The sequence below is a fragment of the Mercurialis annua genome, linkage group LG2 (genome assembly GCF_937616625.2).
Source record: "Mercurialis annua linkage group LG2, ddMerAnnu1.2, whole genome shotgun sequence".
Lineage (NCBI taxonomy): Eukaryota > Viridiplantae > Streptophyta > Magnoliopsida > Malpighiales > Euphorbiaceae > Mercurialis > Mercurialis annua.
Window position 1 is genome coordinate 3,802,548 of NC_065571.1, and position 10,602 is coordinate 3,813,149.

Here is a 10,602-nt window from a genome sequence, read left to right on the forward strand (position 1 = left end):
GGAGTAGAAATCGTGAATTTTTTTTCACAACTCAAAAGAATTTACTGTTATATAAGCAAGAACGGTTGAGATAATGATGAAATAGAGATGAAAATGAGAGAAGCAAGAGGAGTCATGCAGTAATGGAGATAACGCACAGCAAAATCGTGGAGAAGAGAAGCGAAAATGGCGGAGAAGAATGAAGAAACCGCCAATTGAGAAGGAAAATAAGAAAACGGTAAAAAAGAAAGAAATCCAAAAAAAAAAGGTTAGATTTCATAAAATTGATGGTGTGAAAAGTAAAGATATGAATTGGGCCGTATAAAAGTAAAGTCTAGCCCAAAACCTGTATTTTATATAAAAAGCCCCTCTATATAACCTTATGGTTTCACTTTCAACTTTCCCCGAAGAATTAGTTGAAAATTTGAAATTATTTTAAAAAATAAACCTGAAATCTCCCGCCAAAATCAATAACAAAAAAGAGAGTCAAAAATGAAAGACGATCATACTCCACAGAGAGAAGATATCGCGAATCGAAGAGCTAAGGATTCTCGCTTAAAGAAGCCAAACAAGGTTTCGATTTAGCTTTCGCATTCTCTGTTTTTTTTTCTATTTTCATTTTGATATTTTACTTATTTCACTTTGCAGATCGTTAAGAGAAGCTTAAACGGTCTGTTTCCGCTGATTTCTGAAGATGTTTCGTCTGATACCGCGAAGGATTCATCCGATTTCTCTCCTGTTTCGGTGATCACAGGCGCTAGTTGCTCCGATCGAACCGTACGGATATTCTTCTATTTTCTGATTCCTTTCAATTTCAAATTGTATTTTCCAGTTTTCTTTTATAATTTAGTTTTAAGGTTTTTGAGATAAAGAAAAATAACTAATAAGTGCTGATTGTTTAAGCTATATAGTTTGTGATCATTTTATTTGATTTTGTGATGATTATTGCGTTTTTTTGTTAGCTGCTAGTTATTTTTTATTTTTTAAATTTCTGTTCAGAGCTCTGAGTTGAATGCTACTTCACCGGAAGTAATTTCCGTCTCTAAGTCCAGCTGCAGCAGTAGCTTTCAACAGGTAGTTTTCTGATGTGAATGTTTGAATGTTATATGTTAAAGTAAATTATGGACATTAAAGTTTGCACTAGTTTTCCTATTCGGAGCATTTCAGTTTTTGATTTTTGGCTAATTTTCCTTTTCAGATTTCTGACCTAGGTTTATCAGAAGCCTCTACTTCTTGTGAGCATACTCCGATTTCTACTATTAAAACCTGCTTCGATAACTCAGGCAATAGATCTACGGAGCGGTCATTCCAGAAACCAGACAGTTCTGTGGAGCTTGACCTGGTATCAGAATTTCCTAAACATGCTCGAAATCAGGTATTAAATTCTACTGGTGTGGATCAGCAGTCGAAGAAGCTTTTAGATACGCTTGTTAAGGTTCTTTTGGATGACTTCTACTCTTTGCCTAAAGAGACAGACTGCCATTTTCAACTTGCTTCTGCATCATTTCGCCTGATGTTTCTTTTAGTCTTGCTCTGGTGCTTTCTTGCTTATTTGGTGCTTTTTGGATTGCGATCTGATAACTCTTATGTTGGACCAACACCAACTTGAAGTACTTTAAGAAATAGGTATGATTCTCTCAGTCTTTTTGAATCAATATTGAGTTGTTTGAAATATCTTGGTTCTATGTTGATACAGTCTTTTTATTCTGTTGTCTTATTGATATTCGGCTACTTGGTTTTTCGTATATTTGTGGTAGTTCATGCTCAAATAAGCTTCCTAAAGTAATGCTTAATGTTTTTGAATATGATTGGTGTGCTTATTTGCATTGCATTAATGCTTAATCTGAATTCCTGATGTGACTGTTCTAAACATATATCTTTAGGTTTTTAAGGTCAAGGTATTGTGTAATCGGAGGAGAAAAGATTGCAAAGTGCTGTGTGATTTGCAAAACAATTCTATAGCTATGTATATGATGTGTTTTTTATTTGTCATAAGTCGTGGGAGGGCCTTATATTACCTCATAATGCCAATGCTTTTGGCCAGGTATATCTGTTTGGCTATGATATCACTTTGTTTGTAAAACTTGATCTTTTCTGAAGAAATCTTGTTTTTCTTAATTGCCTAGTAGCATTGACATTACATTTGGCACGGTATTCCAGAGTCTGAATACCCCTCTCCCTGAACTGGATTAGAGTCTCTTATTACCACCCCCATCAGATGATTTGCCTCATGCCACTGTTTGGCCATCTTCATTGGTTCCAAATTAGACTATATCGATATTGAAAAGTTGTTTTCTCTCTTGTAAATCAGCTTTCATTTCTTTGAGCTCCAAGGCCAATGTCCATTCTATTTTGAATGGACTGTTTCCTGAATAGCGAGTCTATGCACTGCTCACTTCTTCATAATTGGTTAAAACACCATTCTGATATGAACATCTGGTTTGAGTGGCATCAATATTGACTGTCAGAGCATGAGAGCTCAGGCATGCTAAGTGAAATTCTCTCCATCTTGTGATAATTGGTTGAGGGCCTGCCTAAAGAACCATATCCTTCCTTTTCAATTTGTTCTTAAATCAACTGGTTGTCAATAATTGTGGTGATTCATGGTGTTTATTATCTATGAAAGTCATATGCCTCCAGATTTCAAACATTAGAATAACTTTCAAGTCCATTAAAAGAACAAAGTTCACCCAGCTAGGGTGTCTAATTATCAGATCTTTCAATAGACATTGAGCTTATGTGGGACAATGATCTACTCATTGTAGGGTTGAGTCTATCCGAATGCATCCTTATCTACTATGATTCTGTTGAATATTAAATTGAGCATGTGGAATATTATAGCTCTTTTAAAAAAAATGAAGAGATGTTATTATGGTAGTCAGGTAGCATTCCTATATATGCTTTCATGTAGTAGATATTCATTGTTTCCTATATTTTCAAGAGCTAAAGGTTTAAAATTTCATTAGTTTTGAAAATAAAACTGTATAGTAAAAGGCCGGGGAGTTGGAGGAAAAATAGAAGACGCTGTCAATAATAATAATTGATATAGTGAAAAAGGAAGGACCATACAGAAATCAATTTTCTGCAACCCTTTTGCAGTTCTTCACAATAAAATAAAAATGTATACATAATCTTTATTCTTCCTACTTTCTTATTTGTTTAGTTAACGGCTCTTCAACATTTTACTACTCAATTCTTGCTTTTGAACAGCCTAACCCTTACAGGATGTTAAATCAAAGTGTTCTGAGTTCCTTGATGTCAAGCCTAATTATCTATATGAGACTTATTCAGCATGTTGCTAATTTGCTAGTTTTCTGGGTCTTAGTTGCAATAACTACCTTTCTTATAGGCTCTACTATGGGGAGAGTATGAATGGGATAGGCTAGAAAATGTGCATTTTTCAATTGACTTCTATATTCATATACAAGTATCAAGCTGACTGCTGATTAATGTTGTTAATTACATTATGTGCAACTTGTCAATGTCATTGTTATGAATGTAATATTAGAAGCGTTAGAAGCACATAATGGTGACTTGTAAATGAAGAATATGGTACACAATTTATATCTGCCACTAACACAACGTTAAGTGATCTTTCAAGAGGATAATGAGAAGAAGCATTTAAAAGCTGAATAGTAGCATTCTTAAATTGATAGTTTCTATATTATGATAAACGACTGCGTAACAAGAACTTGGAGGCTCTTTTGTGGGAGTAGTTAAAACTAAGCTATAGCCTCTCTTATGACGGTTTAGACAGATCATAATGCAATAATAAGATAAGTCAGAAACTCCCTAATTTTTTTGTTGGTTATCATTTTCAGATTAATAATGTCTTCTACTATTCTAGCATACAAAAATCTTTTTCTTTATTGGTCATTTCATTCCGACTTCCAAGCATCATTTTTTTTAATGGATGAGAGACCCTGTGAGACCCCTTCATTTTCATAGGGCAAATTGGTAATAAGTTTGGTGTAATCCATAGAAGTTTTATTAGTTTTATAAATTAGATAATGAAGCTTAGTGAGCTGTCCTTAAAGGCAAAGATTTGCTGTAATCCACTCGTATTAATTTTAAAAATTAGTCTAATAATAGTGATAATCATTTCTTAATTGGTAAGAGAGGAGCAAGTTGTACTTTAAAGCAATGGTTTAATTAATAATATAATCAAAAGAAAAGTTTAGGTTGTTAGTGAGGCTTGTTTATGACAATTATTTGATGTTTGCGTTTTATCAATAGGCATCTGATGCCGGAATCTTGTTCAATTATGTAGCAAAGGCGATTTTGGTGTTTTTGATGATGTGGTGATTTTGATTGGCATAGCATTTTGAGGCAATTACAAAATAAATAATTTGGTATTTTTAAAATTATTGAGTTTTTTTTAACTAAATTCGCCATTTATTTTGAGTATGGGGACTTTAGAACTTCAAATAATATTGCTGAACAAGATTTTTTAAGTATGTTCTTTTCATGATGGATTAGCTTGCTGTGGAGAGCATAATCGTCATTACCTACATCATGCAATATTATACTGCACTAATTCTACCAAGTCCTGCCTAGGGGGTGTGCATTCGGTTCAAACTGAACTGAACTAAAATTTATTCAAATCAAATCAAACCGGTCAGTTTAGTCGGTTCTGAGTTTGTTTTGTTTTTTCCGGTTTATATCAAACTTAACTGATTTTCTTATATCTAAAATCAAACCAAACTGAAAAATCAATTTTATTAATACTGAACCTAGATTTGATTTAATTTTTGGTTTGATTCGATTTTGCCCACCCCTGTTCTGCCAGCAAAAAACTAACTGTCAAGCATGTTATGAATATACAGTGCTCCTATTCCATACTTATTGGAAGATTTGTTTAATTTGCTTAGCATGGGACGGCAGTTGCATATTTTCTTAATTTTAAATGTCCGACTTCTTATGCTACATTCATTGTGTGCTTAAACATGATGAAGCCAGCTCATTGATCAAGAAATGTTGGCAGGTACTAAACAGAACACAGGCTCAACCATGATTACCAATTTTTCAACTGACTATAAAAGAAAAGCTGATGTGGAATGGAACCAGGCAACCAGCTCCTTTTGGTACACTTAATTTTCATTCTATCTCGTACTGAAATTGTTTGCTTAGTTGAAATTGTAGCACTAATCACTACACTGAACTTGTTTTAAAAGCTAGATTCCTCACTAAATATTGATACATGTAGATTGTCTATAAGGATAAATTCAATTACTGACGAATGCTTGCATTATTGTCCGAATTGAAGATCTCACTTACAATCACAAATTCACAACTGTTAAAGTATGGGTTCACTTAAATTTAAGGATTGAATCTGAATCACTCTTTACAATATACTACATGCAATAATTTCCTCATTTTCTGGTTGCTCTTTGTAGTGCTTCCTGCTTTATTGTGTCTCGCACAGTTGAGGCAGTCTCTCTGGCATGCCATAATGTCCAGTAGTCCTTAGATTATAAAAAACTTAGTTCTACTTTTTAAGGTTTGTTAATTCATTGTCTAATAGTAAACTAACACACACATGGTAATCATGATCTAGATGAGACTTGGGATTAGGTTCATGATTACTACTAAGCATTTATAGACCAAATCATTAATTTGTTTATCCTAAAGTCAGGTTAGCATTATTCAAATCCTATGTCTTGTACTACCTAATGGTTATTCAAATATTGTTTTAAAAACTGAACCGATGAGGCCACCTGTTCCGGTTCAATGTTGAGTATAATTAAATGGAAAAAAATTAAATTTAGATAAGATTTATGGCCCAACATCCGGTTCGACCAGTTCAACTAGTTCAATCCAATTGAACCAAATTTCTGGTTTTTAGGGATAGTTGGTCCGAACAACTAGCTGATTTCCGGTTCAACTAACTCTCTTTTGGTCATTACTAGAAAAATGCACGGTAGAATCATGGTTTTTTCCCCACTAAAATCCAGAGTGGGGATCACATTGGTGTGATTAAGCTTTCATTATTACTTAGTCAAAGATTAGCTTTGCTTAAAATGTTTCTGTTGTTTTTCATGACAGATACAAAAATATAAGTAAAACATCTTGACCTTGTACTAGATTATTATTTTTGCTTGCCTGTTTAACATTCTTGTGATCTCATAAGCTTAGCAGAATCTGTCTGTCTTGATAAGTACAGATGATGGAATAGAGAATGACTAAAAAAAATCAGTTGTGGTGAGGGTAAATTTAAGTGAGGAAACCAATAGCTAGAAATGTGGAACATAACTGTCCACACCTCACCAAGAAGCAAAATTCCAAAAAATCCTTAAGATAGGAAAATGGCAGAAGAACAGCCTGCATTGCACATGCATTTCTCTTTGTTTATAATTTCTTTTCTTGTCATCACTTTCATTAATCATTGCACGGAGTGATAACAAAATACTACATGACCCATGCCTAGTGTTTTAAGAACAGAACCAGACCGATCGGCTGAACCAGTTCGAACTAGAGGTCAGTCCGGTTTGGTTCTTCGGAAAAATAAAAAAATGTGGTTCAACTGGTTGGTTTTTATAAATTTGATTAGACTTTATTTATTGAACCGAGGGCTACACCAATTCGGTTTGTAAACACTGCCCATGCCCAGCCCTACATTACACTGTTAGTGGAAACCAACGCCATATATTCCTTCCAATCATTTACTGCCACGTCATTAGCCCCATACAGTTTTATGCAGTCCTGTTACTGTTTTTCCTAACTTGCTTGTCTGGATTTTGGAACCCTTTGCCTCGTTTGCCAGATTTTTGGGTTGAAAATTTCAAAAAGTCAACTCTTTTGGTTTGGTTCTACAAGTGTTTGTTACCTATATATCTAGAGTGATTTTAGATGGAAATATAAACTGTTTAAATTTATACTAGAAGCATTTAATTTGTATTGCTGTAGTTTTTGATGAGTTATTGTTCAGATTTTAGTTGGAAATATATGTGAACTAATCACCTAGTAAAAACGAAAAATGGATAAGTTTTGCCAAACTTTGGAGACAAAAAACTTTTGCTGCACTTTATACACTATGAATGCACATGGGGAACTAACCATGGCAATAATATAGAATGGATTTCATTTTTTACCCTTTTCCCCCTTCACCAATAATTTGCAATCCGATGTTGGAATAAATAGTTTTTTTTTACGAGGGAATAAATAGTTGATCTAAGAAAAACATTCAAGATGTTAGATTTCAGAATTTAAAAGCTTAAAAGCTTCATTTACCTATCAATTCTGACATTTAATAAGAAATTCCTAAATTGAAGAAAAAATTGACCCAAGTAACTCTATATCAACTAATAATTTCTGAAAGTAAGGACTTTTCTTTCATGTGGAAGTATCTTAAAAGAGTATGACTTTACAGTACTGCTGATGGTGATCTACTCCAATAAATAACAACTATAAAAAGTTCATTAAATTGAACATTAATAGGGTAAAGCAAATTCTTTCACCCATAAAAAAATGGGATTGAGTATTTTCTTGCCAAACATAACCGGTTAGTGGTTAGTAAACTGAATTGTACTGAACTAAATTTTAAAATGTTTACCACTTTGTTATATTTCATTATATGAATAAAGTGTTTATGTTTGCTTTAAGTCGATTCTAGCTTTGAATATTACGTTCTAGCTTTGAATATTACGTTATCTCAGTTCATTTAAATTCTATAGCGTTGAAATTTAGTTCAAACTTTAGTTTGTGTCCATTCAATACGAAAAAGCCAAATTCAAATTTATTCATTTAAATGAACTACAACGAATTAGAGACGAAACCGAAATCTTTTCTTGGTGGGGTAAAAAAAAAATAGATATTTTGGATATGGGGTAGAAATTTTGTCAGAGGTAAAAATAATTTGAAAAACAAATATTAGGCAGGGTGGTGGTAGCCCTCTTAGCCTTGTCCTTGACACGAACCAAGTTTATTTAGTATCTAGCCAAATTCAAAGCTTTAATTAACTTAAAGCTATGTAAAACAAACTCCTAATCGAGTTAATATATGAGCTCACTCATACGCTCATATATGAGTCCGTTCGGATCTCATAATCAAATGAGCTTCCGACCCTATACATGATTTGCTGGTGAACATAAACGAGTCAACACCACTAAAATCAAGCTTTTATATAAATAATTGAATATATGTTCAGATCTCGTTCATTTAGACTAACAAACAGCCTAAGCCAAGCTTTTCGAACGTCCAACCGCTGAGCGGCTCAATCCACAAAGGCCAAAAGGACCAAGTCTACGAGTCAAATCATGACCATATAGAACCAAATGGCGTACTCACCCACCACCATCATCGCATTATTGAAACGAAAATAGGCCATAAGCCATAAACCTCTATAAAGCCATAGCCCAAGGTGCTAACCTAAACCAAAACCACAAAAAATAAAGAATTAATTTAAAAATTAATTCTAATGGACGCGTGGTAACTTTTGATTCCTTTATAAGCTTCAAATATCATTTCTCTCTCAACTTCCGTCTCCTCCCCTCCCCCCCCATAAAAAAGAATTCCGTTCCGTTTTCTCACCACCTCCCACTCCGTTCCGTTTCCTCTCTCTCTCTTCCAAAATAAAGGTAATAATCTTGTTGATTATCAAGAATTATCACTGTAATTCTTTGAATCTGATTTATCTTTTTTCGATTCAGGTACTCAATTGAGAATTTATTGCATCAAAATCAATTTATTCGTACAGAATCGAACCGAATCGATTCATTTTTGAATAATCATGGCCTCAACAACATTGATCTCGAATCATAATCCTGTAACAGCATCAAACACATCTACAGATCGATCAAAAAGAAGAAAAAAGAAGAAATCACAGCAAAATCAAGCCAAAGAAAATCAAATTCAAGGCCATGCGAAATGGAAAACCGAAGCTCAACAGAAAATTTACTCGTCCAAACTCGTTCAAGCTCTCTCTCAAGTCCGCCTCACTCCGCCGTCTCCTCCGCCGCGCCAAGGCAGAGCTGTTAGAGAAGCTGCGGATAGAGCTTTGGCTTTTGCAGCTAAAGGGAGAACCAGATGGAGCCGAGCCATATTAACCAGCCGGATCAAACTCAAGTTTAGAAAACAGCATAAGAGAGCGCATAAAATTGTGGCTAGTAGCGGCGGTTCGGTTATTGGAACCGGAAGTAACCGGTCATCAAAGAAGCCGAGGGTTAGTATTTTCCGGTTGAAAAAAAAGAGTTTACCGACGGTTCAAAGAAAAGTTCGTGTTTTAGGCCGGTTGGTTCCAGGTTGCCGTAAACAACCGTTGCCGGTTATTTTAGAAGAAGCTACTGATTATATTGCTGCTCTTGAGATGCAAGTTAGAGCCATGACTGCTTTAGCTAATTTACTCTCCGCCTCTAGCTCCGCTTCACCGCCGCCGACAACGAGTTGATGAGTCTTTTCACGGCCTGCTGTCGATTATCGGTTTATATTTGTTACTTCTATAATAATCTATATTTTTTTCTAATTTTTATTGATCTCTATTCCACTTTATTTGGATAATCGATCTCTTGTTAAATATTTTGTTTTTTATTATAATTTTTCGATTTTTAAAGTAATTTCTATCTTACATCACTTCTTTCATAAGTTTTTAGTGATTTAAAAAGAAATAATTGACCTTTTATTTTCGATAATCGGCGAAGAAGAAGCGTTTGTGAAAGATTTGAATTTGCGACTTAACAGTTTGTTGTTCACCGTTTATACTATTTGAATTATAGTTCATCGGTAATAATTGACCTCTGAAATTTCTTTATTTGATTTATGTGTGTTCCAATTACTCTTTGGATATGGTTGACATACTTGATAGATTGTATATTTCTTATCAATTTCTGGGGGGATTTTGCTTAATTAGGTAAGATCTATGGATGAAAAAGGTGATGAAATTAAGTTATTAGTACTGTTTTAAGTATTTATCCATTTGGTAATATAAAGAGGAGCATCTTCATCACTATATATCCAGAGAGAATCGCATAGGACATCTGGAAATTGAGAGAAAATGACACCCACAATGCATTTAATTTGGTGAGGTGGGTGAAGAATGAGGATTCTCATCTGGTTTTGTCATTTTTGAGTTTAGGATATCTACTCTCTCAATTCCAATTGGTTACCTAAATTTTACTTGACATATTTTTTTCCAAATTATTTTGACATTCAATTGTGTATACAAAATCAATATGCATAAGAATTCTCCTTGAAGATTACATTTACATATTTGGTTAAAATTGAGAATTGATAGGTATTAAGTTTTTTTAGAATAGATGAATAAGATTGTATAGATACTCAATTGATACGCTATATCTCAAACGATATAAGCATTGGACATCAAATTGCAATTTATTTTGAATTTTTTTTTTCTGTATAAAAAAAAAATAGGAGTTAAAGAATTGAAGAAGAAAAATAGAGAGAGAAATAAAAAGTGATAATTAAGAGTGCTTGATTATCCTAATTAATGAGTGGGAGCGATGGGATGAAAAGGAGAAATTTTTGCGTGAACCTTGTTCACCACGTAGGATTGTGAACCATCCATTTATCGGGTGACACGTGGCGTAATTAATATGAACAACCAATCATTTAATAGCCTTATGTTTTAAATAAAAAACCTCTAATTAATAGGTCATTAATGATTGGTTG

General features: G+C 33.8%; 2 protein-coding genes across 2 annotated transcripts; both read left to right on the forward strand.

Annotated features, from left to right (window-relative positions):
* Positions 1-393: 393 nt before the first annotated feature.
* LOC126668997 (uncharacterized) lies at positions 394-5,215 on the forward strand. Its single transcript, XM_050362272.2, has 5 exons — positions 394-552; positions 628-756; positions 979-1,053; positions 1,178-1,605; positions 4,964-5,215. Exons 1-4 carry the CDS (start codon positions 472-474, stop codon positions 1,586-1,588), a joined length of 696 nt encoding a protein of 231 aa, XP_050218229.1. The 5' UTR covers positions 394-471; the 3' UTR covers positions 1,589-1,605; positions 4,964-5,215.
* A 3,142-nt stretch (positions 5,216-8,357) lies between these two features.
* Positions 8,358-9,530, forward strand: LOC126668998 (transcription factor bHLH148). Its single transcript, XM_050362273.2, has 2 exons — positions 8,358-8,555; positions 8,628-9,530. The coding sequence occupies exon 2, from the start codon at positions 8,708-8,710 to the stop codon at positions 9,362-9,364; it is 657 nt and encodes a 218-aa protein (XP_050218230.1). The 5' UTR covers positions 8,358-8,555; positions 8,628-8,707; the 3' UTR covers positions 9,365-9,530.
* Positions 9,531-10,602: the final 1,072 nt, after the last annotated feature.